A 14062-nucleotide genomic window follows, 5' to 3' on the forward strand; every position below is an offset into this window, starting at 1 on the left:
GCTTCCAGAACTTTCTATTTCTTTGAGCCCTTTCTGTAGAGCTCCAGAGCTGTTTCTGAACTCCATCTTACATATCACCTTGCCGTATCTGCACAAAGAATCTTCATTTCAGACAGCCAACTTCTGTACCTACGAGCTGATATGTAACCATGTAAGCATCAGCCTCTGTGGATACCATTTAAGACCCTGACAATGTTACCAACAGGACCAATGGAAATCATCACATGCCACGGGAGATCACGGTACTCAGCTTCTTAACAAAGCATTCCTTTTAAGCAAACCTCAAAAAAGAAAAAAAAAAAGCCTCACTTATCTACCAGCATCCCCACATACACAGCACTGAGTTAGGTATTAGCCACCGCCAAAAACATTCTAGTTAACAGGTATCAGATTTCACCCAAGCACACATTCTCACTGCATTTCCAGATAATTCTGACTGAGGTTCTCAGAGCTGAGAAAGAGGAAACTAAAGATGTTCACGTGTGCGGTTGTTCCATGTGACACTGCTCTCAGGCTAGTTTTATCATCTGGCCAGTTTCACACTTTACAAACTGATACAACGCAATCTAAATGCACCATAAATATATATTTGTTAATCTTGATATGAGAACATTTAAACATTTCAAACTACATAAAAATATGACAAACAATATAAAACAAAGAAATTTGTTGACAACTTAATTCTAAAACATCACTATTATACTGCAGTTAAGCAACAGGACAGCTTACATAGCTCTCCAAAAAACAGTGTTTTTACTGGAGTGTTATCAACAAAAATCAGCACAATCCCACATAATAATGTCTCCAATTTATTATCGTTTCCACAGTACAAATTTTTCAAACCATAAATCCTTTGCATTTATTCAAAGTCTGTAAACAAGTGCCTGGTTCCCCACCCCCCACCTCAGTTTAAGCATGTGAATGTTTAAGTCCCTTCGATCAAGTTTTAACTCTTCCACTTGTATAAGGAATCAAGAGCCTTCTCTCTTTACATTATTTATATTTTATCATACAGCCTGCAGTGCAGTAAATCACAGTGAAAGCCCTGGGGAAAACAAAACAACATGATCTTTACAGCAGGACTTGAAACTTTATAATAATAAATGCATTTGAAGAAGCGTCCCATAATAAAAGTGTGGGTTTTCATTTCCAGAGAAAGCAAGTCAATTAGAAACTCTAGTTTCTACTTAAAAACCCATTTTGATCTAAAAGTGAAAACAGTCCCCTATCCACAGTCATTTTATAAACTCTATACAGTTTTACTTGCAGAGATTTTTTTTTCCAGTCTGGAAAACAGTAGTGCAATTAGTTTTACTCTTTTAAGTTATTTAGTCCATGATGGAAACAGCTCTGTGGAAAGATAAGAAGATATTCTGGTAAACAAGAAATTTTTGCAAGCCCATGCTGGCTTACAGTCCATTAAAGCTTGTAAGTCCATAGCGGCTTTCAACAGAATGCTGTGTATACATCACTAACATCAATGCAGAAATAAATAGGTGGAAATAACTGTAAACTGTCTCCTCTCGATGACTCTTCAGTAATGTCTGACTTGCTGAATTGATGGTGTAGTTTGTTAAATCAGCAGACAGTAGACAGTTGCCCTTATGGACATTTCCACTACGGTATCAACTCTGGAAAGCCCCAATGGAGTTACATTCCTAAAATTAAAATAAAAACGGAGTGGAGGGTGGGAGATAAAGTTCACAGATGCCACTTGAATGGAATTCCATCAAGTCGTTAAGTCACTTAGACTTCTTCTTGAAAAGGCTTTTGATTTTTGATGGCTTTTTGCTTTTCTCGCCATTATGACAAAGGTCATGTGGGATGCTGCTTATTCTGGAAACATTCGAGACTTCCTGAACTGGCTTGCTGTCATTGCCAGCTGAGGAACACGATGGTGTGTCGAGGTTAGGCACCGGGATGCCACTAGAAAGTTGGTTCATGCTACAGGATTTCTCCAAGATGCCATTGTACACTTTGCTGGCAGGACTGAAGATCATGCTCTTGGTTTCTGTCAGACCCACACACTCAGGGGAGCCCCGGGAAACATCTGCTGTTACTGGCGAATCTCCCCTGGAGGAATCCTCCAGGGAAAGCTCATCTCTTGATACCTTTCGAGAAGACAATGTTTGGTATATCTCAAGGCTTGAAGGAGGAGACTGTTTCCTCCCAATGGAGGAGTTTAAGGAGTCACACTCTGAAGCTGTGTCCTGTACTTCCCTGAAGAAGACAAAGGGAGAACGCTTAGATCAAGATGTTCATAAGAGTAACAGTGAACATTCTAGTCAAATCAACTTCCATTCACTATTTATCCAATTACTAAAATATAGATATGCTATAATTATATGTAGAGATAAAATTGAAAATTTTTCTTGTACTATAGCATATTATTTCCATGTGCATATGTATGTGTGACAAAGAGAGAAACAGAGAGAGAGACAGACAGACAGACAGACAAACACACACACACAGACATATATATGTATCTGTGTAGATATCTGCATGTGTGCATGTATGGACTACAGTCCAACATGGAGTATCTTCCTTGATTGCCATCCATGTTATTTTTTGAGACAAGGTCTCTCACCAAATCTGGAACTCATTAATTCAGGTGGGCTGACTGGCGAATATACTAGAGATCTGCTTGCTCCCATTCTATCCTGCTGGAGTTAGACAAGTGTGGCATGTACCTCGCATTACACAGGTTACAGGAGACCCAAACTCGGCTTCTAATGCTCATTACTAGACACCTGCATGCATTGTCTGATCCTCCTTAGCCCCAAACTTGTTTAGTTTTGAGATAAATTATAACAATCAAACAACATAATTTAATTAAGTTATGCTTCTTTAACTATCAGGGAAATGAAAACATTTGAATTTTGCATTTCCTAAGCCCCTTCTGACTTTTGCTTTCCTTCAATACTCTTTTTCCTTCTGAATCATAGAATTGCCAGATATGTTTGAAAGATGGAGTTTTAATCACTATTTTAGTGTTAGTTATGAACTTGGGGAACCTATAACTTTCTGAGGAAGTAAAATATGAAAACAGCACTAAAATAAAGCTCTACATGTTTCGTGGAGACAATTTGCTAAGGTACACTGGAACGGATAGGGGATAAAAGGTAAACATATGATGCTATTTTTCAAGAAGGGACACTGAGTAAGTTTTTATAGAATAATCTGTGAATGTTTCCCCACTTTGTCTATAGTAGAAAAGAAGATAAATAAAACAGAACACTAAAGTTCCTAAGAGTCACCGTCAAGACTACTAGCCTCCTCTGAAATATCACAAAGCCATAGTCCTTCTTAGAACCACCACAAACTTGCCCTAAGTGACTCCATGACTTCCTTATTAGCTTCTCTGCTTCTATTCCAGTGTCTCCTTTTCAGCAACTCTTCCATACAGCCACTGAAGTAACCCTAAAATCTCAGTCACCACATCACTCACTTGCTCATGACTTTCCACTGTGCTCCCTCACATAGAATCCAAAGGCCCTGCACATCTATCGAGCCCTTAGCTATCTCTCCAATCACACTCCCTCCCTCTGTTCCAGAACAACCTTCCTGTTCCTTCAACACACCAATCTGCAGACTTCCTCAGGACTCTGCATTGTTTCCTCTGCTGGAATATAATCTTCCCACTGCTCTCTGAATGGCTTCTTCCTGTCCTTTAGGTAACTACTACCCACCCAGAGAGGCCTTCCCTAACCATTCTATATAAAATTATAAAATGACATTTCCTTTGCTTATCATGTATCATGGCCTAGTAGCAAAAATGGTATTTTCTACTAACTTCAAAAGAAAAAAACCCTATTAAGACTAGGAGATCTTATTAACAATTGTATTCTCTGCGTTGTAATTCATGGCAACCCCACAGTAAGATCAATAAACATGTACTGAATGAAGAATGAATGAAATCCTGAAGAAGAGAAACTATTTCTAATTGGTTTCTGCATGCACTTAGCAGAACTCCATTAAAGAGTTCTTTAAAAACAAAACAAATATATTGCTTCTTCCATACAACTGATCAGATCTGCACCCAGGTACTGCACAAATTAAAAACAACGTATTTTTAAATGCATATTCTTTGTAGCATATGTTTCCTTTGGAATTTAACTTAATCATATGCACCATTTGCAGAAATTTTAAAAATCATTTCCCCTGTGGTAACATGTAAGCAAACACAAGTATGTTTTATGAGAAGATATGTGTTTAAAAAGAAGACAACCGTGGGTGAGGCTAGCTGAGTGTGCAAGTGTATACTTTGTAGAAGGCTGGCTTCATAGCAGACATCCATCACGAAAAAAGCAGCCCAGGTGTTCTCGGAGGTCAGGTTCCTCTCATACCTATGAGGCAGCTGTGAAGTTTTGACATGGCATGTGAACAGGAGCTTAACATTCCCACGGTGGAAAGGTTCTGTGGGACAGGACAGCTCCCCAACACTTTCCAGAAGCCACAGAAAAATTATGTGAGAGTGAAGTCACATTGTTTGTGACTGTGCTTATACTAAAAAGACACATAAAATGCTAATTATAACAGGCTCCTCAGGGAAAGGAGCATTGAATTCTCTACTGGAAACTTCTAACCCTAATTATTTCCTTAGGAACAAGCCTCAGAGATTATCTACTAATTAAACATAGCCTTTACGAGGCAGTGAAATGACGACGAGCGACACGAGATCTGACGGGATATCCATGGATAGCTAGGAACCCCCTGACCACCATGACAGTGCTGGTGCACGGCAGAACCAGAAACCACAGCAGCTTCTCTGCCACAAGCAGTACTCTGACAGTACTCTGCTTGAGAAGAGGAATACAGCTTAGAAGTGAGCTCCCCACAGTAACAGACCTCACAGTATGCTGGTGCACTCAAGACAGAATGGAATGCATGCAGCTATACTGTGGCAGAGAAATTAAGTAACAAATTTAATTTTATCATTCTTTCCATTAAGCTCTCAACATCTTCCTGAGCACTGAGATTACAACACTGCCTACATGCTAGTAAGCAGCAAATTATTTTGAAATTTCAACCATATTGATGTCTCTTTATATGTAGGTATACTCAAGTCCAAGATGTCATATTTTACATACATATTTTCACTTGACAAGTCTATGGTTGGAGACCCGAGCCAACTGCATTTGTTAGCATCAATGCAGTTACACCTCAAAAAGCTCTTACAGCCCAGTGATAAGAGAGCTCTCCACTGGCTTCTGGAACTTCACAGGTCACCCAGGGGTCCAAAGATGAAACAAATACTAAGGCCCCAGAGTCACTAATATTCATAAAGATTATTATTCAGGCAAGCTGCTCAGCAAAGGCAGGAAATGCACAAGGCAAGTGTCTGCTACCAGCATTAAATATTAGGTCACCCAATAAGGACAGGTGGATGGTCTTTAGAAACTGAAAGCAACCAGATCCTGTGCTTAGAACAACACAGAAATAAGACCTTGGCAAGATACCCACAAACAACTGAATTCTGCCACAAACACATGAGACTCAAAGGGCACTCCAGACTCCACATGAGAAAGAACCTAGGCCAGCCAGCACCTTGACATTAGCCTCTGATACCCTGAGCAGGAAACCAGTCCGCCTAGACTTGCACTCCAGAGGTACAGAACTTGAGTGTCCATAAATAGGTGTCATGTGAAGCCACTGAGTCTGAGAAAGCTTGCGTAACACAGAATACACTGCAGCACTGCTGCCACTACCATGCCCACTTAGCCCCATCCTCTGCAGTTATTAATAGCCAATACCATTGTTTTTCAGCAGTGAAGTAGATGGCCTCCTCCTCCTCTTCGTTCCGATACAGAGCAGGGCAACTTGACACGGACAGGATGTCTGGATCTGGGGAAGGTAATGAGTGCTGGGGATGCTGGGGATGGTGAGGATGCCGAGGGTGGGATACCAGCGGAGCATGGGGAGGAAGCTGAGCTCGCTGGGACTGCGGGGAGGATGGCACAACGCTGCGACGAGAGCGGCATAAACTACTGCTTCGGGCTAAAGACCCAGCAGGTTTAGGCACGGTCCCTGAAAAACATAAGCAAATGGAAACACTCATAAGCACCAATGTCCCTTGCCCCTTAACTGTCTTCTTACAAATATGTACACAAGAACTAATACAGTAAAATATCAGATTTAATGTTTATTCATGTAACTATATAACAACTGCCATTCTATACTACCTATGGAAAATTAAAACAATTAATGCAAATATTAAGAAAAAATGATATACAGGTAAAACTAAAATAAAATGCACATTAATGTAGTTTTAATGGTAAAAATCTAATACTACTAAAAACAAAGATTTAAAATATTTTATTCAAAATAACATTTAAATTTAAAATCAACATAGCCTCTTTATAAGGAATGATAAACTATTTTGTGAACACTATACTGAAGCAGAAGGAAAAAAATAGTATAAAGTATCAATGGATAGTCTTTGACATATCATATGTTTGACCTTAAGAAGGTTTAAATAAAGATTGTAGCACAGTCTCTCAGCTGAACCAAAGCTTGCTTCCTAAACACAGATCTTCAAGGACTAAGCCTCTGTCTTAGATCTCCCTGGGTTTACCGCAAGCTAGACCCTTGCATGTATAGCAAAAAGATTCTTCAGTTTCTTTTCCTACACTAAAGCTTGCCCAGAGCACCTTTGTGCACATGACATTCCTCAGTGACACAGCACCAGGACAGAAGGTGCTGGCTGGCATACTTTATGCCTGCACCCTTTATAAAATGGGTTCTTTCTGAAGCTCATGCTGTTAGACAATCGAATCCTCAGACTGCATGCCAATGCTTTCTTTCCTGTCAGTCATTCTTGCTCTAGCCAAACCACCCACTCATCATCAATGTGAAGCATTTCACTTCTAAGACTCATCTGACCCTTGACCAATCAAGAGTTTTTACTTCTTCTTTGTCTTTCTGTATATTCTGATATCTTGGCTTGCCAATCATATTATGATAAACCACAGAACAAAAAAAAATGAAACAATTCTCCTAGTATCATAAATTATATATTACCTAAACAGAAACTGTTACAGTTTGAGGACAAACTTCTCACCAACAACAGCAAAGCACAATGAAGAAAATAAGGAATCAGACTGATCTATACCTGTTATCTAGTTAAGCCATTATTTCCCAGGAAAAGTTCGGATACTTTCTGCCAAAGACAGAATTTCTCACTTCTAATTTGCTTAACAAAATAGTAATCAATACTATGCTTTCAAGAAAGAGCAAAAAGGAAGGAAGAAAAGTTAAAAAAAAAATAATGACAAACAGAGAAGTATATTTAAATTAAGGTCAAAAAGATAAAAAAAAGTGAAGATTCTGAGTGGCAGTTTGCACTTCAGAGGGCACCAGAGAGCACTAATATGCAAATGACGAGTCACGGAAGTTCAAGTTACGGGGCACCCTAGTTGTTCAGAGGGAAAGCGAAGGGAGAGGGGAGAGGAGAGAGTGTAAAAGCACAACTAAGAGTCCTGGGATAAAATAGATCAACAAGCAGGTTAAATATCTGCATTAAATATCCCCAAAATATAAAGGAAATATACCACACAATTCCCAAATTTACTTCTGGAGGAGGAGGAGTAATTCTAATCTCTATTCTTCTACTCACAATAAATGTATCAATTAACAGTTTCTGGATTTTCCTCACTTAGAATTACAAAGAGCATTATTTATGTATTAGAATCTTTTACTTTGTTCTTTTCATACAACAAGCATACTTCCTGAAATAATAATTTCAAACACAACTAACACATAATACAGACCACCAAAGAGGTATCTAATGAAGCACCTTCATCCTACCCTTAGAGACGCCATTCTTATGAACTATTGGTAAACACAGCCTTTGTTTTTACAAGGTCCAGAATTTAGGAGCTTGTAACAAAGCAAAATGGAGTACCATACGTGTGGCCACTAGGTGGAGGCACAGCTCTCTAAACCTATGAGCAATCAGATTAATTTCTAAAACTTTCTGATAATTTCAAACCCAGCTCTCGTACTTTTTCATATTTATAAGTATAAATTTCCACGTATAGTATCACAATATTTAAAAAACATATGCCAATTATTCACACTTAGTATAAGTATTTTTCTTTTAATGAAACAAAGTTTTGCCACGTCAAACTCCCAAGTGTTTCTAAAACAGGCAATAACAACAACAAAAATTATAATCATAGTGGATCATCCTCAAGTACCAATTCTTATTCATAACGATTACATATTATTAAAGAAAAGCTATTTTAAAACAGGTTTAGTATTTAAATAAATGCATATGTTTATTTATGAATCAGTGTTATATAAGGGCATATATAAACATACAATAAACAAATAAATAGAATAAACTGATTTCACAAATCACAAGTCAGCTTGAATACAGATGCAGCGTGACAGCTATCGACACCTCGCAGCCCACCTGCTCCTCTCCCCCGCTCTGCTCTCGGATGACTACTGCTTCTCACTTTCACTGCACCATACCACAGGACTGAAAGCAGAGAAGTGACAGAAGCACGGTTCAACTGGCTGAGAGTCTAAGTTAGGTTTGGTATACGGTTGTTTTTACTCAATCAGAAACTATTCCAGCAAGTTTCAGGAAAAGCTGTAACAGTTAAATAGAAAAAGTCAAACTAAAACTTACGCAGACAAGATGACTCAATTGCTCCAAAAAACTAAAATTTTAAGTTTCAGCTAAGCAAGGACCAAACTATTACATTTTTCTCCATTTTTCAGAACCTTGTTCTATTGACACTGTGAAAAGTCACAAATACTGGGAAAATGGACCAGGCAAGAAGTAATAAGAATAAAGAATTTTCCAAACAATTTCCAATATAAAAATTGCAAATTAAAAACATCTGTAACTCTGCAGAAAAGTCAAAAGTTAAAGCATTCAAATTTTATCTTACCAAATTTTTTTTCCCATAAAGAAAAACTCAAAAACATAACATACAACTAAGCAATCTAATACACACAAAAGCTTCCTTTGGAAAGAGCTACAGTCTAGCAAAGAAACATGCTTGCATACATATATAATCCTAATACTCAGAGGGGTAAGGCTATAGGAAACCCTGAGTTGTCTTAAAACAACTAGAAAACGTCTTATTTATATATATATATATATATATATATATATATATATATATATATATATATATAAAATGTCTTATATACATATCACATCTAAGTTTTATAAACAAGCACAGTTTTTGTTAAAGGCAAATAAATTCAGTACTTCATGATATAAACAGAGCAGGGTAACACTACTAATAAAAGAACACATGGAAAAGCAGAACAGAAATACTTACAAAAAAAGTATTGGGAATGGAACAAATCATAAGCTGACCGAAGAGTCAAGAGCTGACTACAGCAGTCAGCACTCAAACCCGGGCTTCCAAAGCCTGCCTTAGTCTTTGTCTCTACTGTAATTTCATTTACAGAACCACTGGCAGGCATATGTCGTATCCATCCCTTTTTATGTGATTCTCCCATTTCAATTTAACGATTAGTAATGGCTTAAAAGTAAAATCCTACAATGAGTTCTATATGACAACTGCTGAAATATAAATATGTTAAAATATGCAAATTAATAACTATTCATGCTTCCTGATAAGGTGTATTTCTAAAATAGAATACATGCCACATATATAACGAATACATATGAGAATATATAGTACTCTCAAAGAGTAAAATAAATATTAAAAAGAAATAAGAAGAGTACATTTCCCCCATAGTCTTCAAAGTACATCATTCCTAAAAGGGCATGCTAGGAACTTCTTTGCTGAACTCACATACCTGGAAATTGTGACACTATTGGGGGTGTGTCTTCATCTAAGTCATCGACTCCTCCAGCAATAGGGTAGGGTGGAATGGAGACTCTAGGCATCACCACCCAGCTGTGGTCGGAGTACAGAGAGGAGGTAAGACTGGGGAGCCCAGAGTTGTGAGCTATCTGAAAGCCACAGATCTTCTCAATCTGCTGCCAACGAAAAAAGCCGTTCTCGCAAACACGTTGTCAGCTCAGAGAGTGCTTTCCTGAAAGGTCAATAGATAAATTACTTATTGCACTGAAGTCTTGAATATGACATTGAAATAAAGGCAATGACAGGAAGAGACCCATGGAAATTGGCTGCTCTCAAGAAAAAATTACCCAGTTGCAGAATTAGTCTAAGTTATGCCACTGTGTATGCTTCTCTAAGTATACATTATCTACATAGTACACAGCTCAACACTGTAGACGGACAGGACAGACTGGTAGAGAGCTTTCTCACTTGGCTTCCAGAATTTTGTGGTCTACTTCATCCAGGGAGGAGCTATGTGCAACATGCAGGGTCCCAAAGACTGTGCTTCTCTTCTTTTTAATTTTTTCTGCCTGAAAACCCAAAAAGTTAACAATGAAGGAAATTTAGGAAATTTAGGAAAATGACTACTTACATACTAATAAAGTTGATTTTGGTTTTGACTGTATTAATAATCATAAAACCAGTAGAAAGTTATTAGCCAAGATACAGACATATTTTCAAATAAGAAACAGATGAGAAAGAAAGCATGCTTTCCTAAGTCAAAGACATTTAAAGCTTTGTTCTAGAGTACTGTTTTTCTTATTTCTATAGCTGAGAAAAAATAGAATCTTCTATTAGAACTAATAAAAAACATTAACCAAACCCTATTGCAATGTAGGTTAGTGAGAACTATGCACTTTTCCAGAATTCAGATTAAGGCTTACTCTTATTCCACACAACTTAATAACAGCAAACACAAGTTTCTAGGAACTACTGACCTGCATCAGATAGGAGGCAGCAACCTGGAGGAGAAAAGCTCTGTATAAAACGTTTACAGTAGTGACAGCAACAACAATTTCTCAAGGACACTGAGGTGATTTTGAAAGCTATACATGCACTTCTCTAGAGAGAATAATTTTACTTTAAATTATATAATTATAAGAATCGATTTACATGACAAACTCTAATTTTAAAAACAGAACCTTCAAGAAGGTTTCTACTGAGGCTTTTGTATTCCAATTAATCATGAAATCAGATAATACCTCGTCCTTAGCAATGGCTAGCTGCATCTCAGCATTCTGTCTCTTAATATTGTAGTACTGTACTTCAACTTCATGTGTTAGCTGAAGCCATTTCTGAAGCGCATCGGGAACAGACCAGCTGCTTCTCATCTCAAACTCCTTTTCAGCCTTTTTTAGAGCCATGCGGACCTGGAAGGACAAAAGGAAAAAAAAAAAAAAACAAAGGAAGAAAGACTGAAATAAAATGTTGATACCAAAACAAAAAGAAAAACCAATTCAATTATGGATTTTACAAAACCCTTTTTAAAGTCACTGAATCTAAATGTACTTTTTATATCAAAACTAGAGCTGGCTTTAACAGCATTACTAAGCAAAGCTAAAAAGTCACAGGTTAGATAAGGGCACGAGTCCACACACATATAAAAAGTTGAAATATTTAGTTTTTGTATTTTATAGCTGTCAAGTTAAGAGAAATAAGGCACAGAGGAAAAAAATCTAGGGATTATACAAATTACTGATCACACTTTCTTTACAACACATTTCTTTTGTCACCTAGGATAGGAAGCAATGCCTGAAACCCAGTGGACTTCCTACTTCTCATTTCTTGGTACTGTCTGTTCTCGCACCATGGTTTGCTCCACCCTTTCTATCTCCACCACTGTCCCCAGACAGCAAGCAGACACTGACATGAGTAGACTGAAAACTTTTGGTCAAGAATATACTTGATTTCCCCTGTGAGAAGCTATGCACTGCCTACCCTGTAAGTATGAAGTATTTCTCCCACATGCCATTGAAGGGGGCCAGCCAATTAAACAACAATGACAATAAAAATAATAAGATGTCTGAGGTATTAAGTATAATAAAAGCTAAGGAATAAGTATCTAAAGAAAAGCCCCACGAACCAAGTGACACAGAAGGAACAGAGAATCCGTTCTCAGAACTTACTTATAAATCTAGACAGTACAAACTAGAAGATGTGAGGTGACCTATGGGGGGATTGGTGTGTGTAACTCAAAGCCGTCCCACAAAGCCATGGGCGCACTGTGGAACACGGAGCTTCTGGTGCCCAACCCATTGCTGCAGGGCAAATGCTCTCACAAGCTAACCAAGGTAACTGAAGCTCCTTTCCTAAACTAAAGTGCAGAGGAATGTTTGATCTGAACAAACCCAACTTATTTAAATAAACTTTTCTGTTTGCCAGAATAAACTAAGAAGAGGACTACACAAACTTTTGATAAAGAAACAGAACAGCTGTTCGGCAGTGTGGAAAAATATTTTAAAACTCCAAAATTAAAAAGAAATCACAACAGGACACAAGTCTATAAATACAAAACATAAAAATAAAAAAAAAACTGAAAGAGTTGTAACTTAGGACTTAAAAAAAAGGCTTTTTCAGTAGGAGCAACTTCTAAGGCAACACTCGCCTGGCATGATTCATTGTGTAACATATATGGGACAATGTGAACTTAGCAAGAAGGTCGGCTAAGCTGTGTGGCGTCCTTGCTAATCTCTCAGGAAGAAAGAACTCAAGGCCAGGCCCTGCAACACGTGATCCTGCAAAACACCATAAGCAGATTGCAGCAAGCCTTTCCTCTCACAAGACTTTGAAACTAAAAAATCCAGTGCAATTTAAATGTTCAGGATATTAAATACAGAATTTTTCCTCATGTTATTCTTTATAATACTATAGATTTCTCATAAGTTTATTTCTCTTATTTTATCTCAATGATTTTGCACCAAAACTATGTATTTGGGGCATAAATTGAGGCTGAGCAATGCTCAAATTAACTGTTAATGTCTCAAACCAGTGAAATTTATGACCATCCAATATTAGCAACTGTTCAACAGCTATTATTCATAACTTTATTATTTGATTGAAATCTTAACCCTCAGTTTGAGTTACATTGTTAGCCCTGGGGATGGTCAAAGTCAAATTAGCTAATAGCATTTACAAACGAATCACATATCTGAAAACTATATAATTTTGGCACATTAGAAACTAAAGAGCAGTAAGTAGAAGCATGTCAGAAAATAAACAGCCCACACACTTCAAACCTGGCTTCTAGACCTGATTTGATTGTATAAGTCTATGAAGCTTTGTCAAGATTCACACTTCTGAGGCTCACTGTCTGAGACTTAGCCTGATAACATGAGATTTTAGGAGCAAAACCATGATGTGGGAAACTATTTTAATCACATAAAATATAAAGTGGTAATATTAGTTAATCAAAAGTCTTCGTTTAGAAAAATAATACCATATGATCACTTTTTGAAATTATTTCATTAGGAAAAATGTTTCAAACTATATGGGAAATTTGAAATATATATATTTCAAAATATATATATTGCAGGGTAACATATGGATATACATACGTTAATTTCCCACTTTAATTACCTCAGTAAATGAAGCACTGAATAGCAGTAAAGGAAAATACAGATTTGGAATAGGACACACAAAATCTTGCCTTTGCTGAATAACAGCTGTGTAACATAAGGCAGCAGTTACTTAACCTCCCTAATATAGCCTTCTCTATGCAGCATAACATTATAATCATATATAAACATAATCAGACAGCATTAACTGATAAAAGTTAAAGCCACTGATAGCATAACCAAGAGCTTCTATACACTGAATACTCATAAGGTGGTATTTCTTATAAATAAAATCATGTTGGGCAGAGTTCTTCCTCAAAGACCTACTGCTCTCCTTGAAGGCATCTTTGACTCAGGATGACATGAGGATTATGTTTATACAAGCACAACTGATACATCAAATTGCAATGACCTTAGGATCTACAAAAGCATGCAAAGCTCCCTGTACCCAAACAAGAGATAAAATGAGAGGCAGTCACTTATCAAACACTATTATTAAGGCAGTTAATGTTCATTTAGGGAAGAAGAGACATTTGCTTTAGTGGCCACTGCTAAGTCCATGCTTCTGTAGAAACTCCCTCATCAAGGACTCTATAAAGGAGCGAAATAAAACTCATGGGGTCATCAAAACAGCTAAGTGAAAAGACATGAAAGCAGAGGACGAGATGGGAA

General features: G+C 37.4%; 1 protein-coding gene across 1 annotated transcript in view; it reads right to left on the minus strand.

The window, feature by feature from the left end:
• Positions 1-796: 796 nt before the first annotated feature.
• Stim2 (stromal interaction molecule 2) overlaps positions 797-14062 on the minus strand; it is a 134405-nt gene continuing 121139 nt past the window's right edge. The window contains 6 exon segments of the mRNA XM_038348798.2: positions 797-2220; positions 5754-6027; positions 9790-9985; positions 9987-10029; positions 10266-10366; positions 11039-11206. Of these exon segments, the coding sequence (XP_038204726.1) occupies positions 1743-2220; positions 5754-6027; positions 9790-9985; positions 9987-10029; positions 10266-10366; positions 11039-11206 (1260 nt within the window). The 3' untranslated portion in view covers positions 797-1742.

This window comes from Arvicola amphibius, chromosome 1 (genome assembly GCF_903992535.2).
Source record: "Arvicola amphibius chromosome 1, mArvAmp1.2, whole genome shotgun sequence".
NCBI classification, from domain to species: Eukaryota; Metazoa; Chordata; class Mammalia; order Rodentia; family Cricetidae; genus Arvicola; species Arvicola amphibius.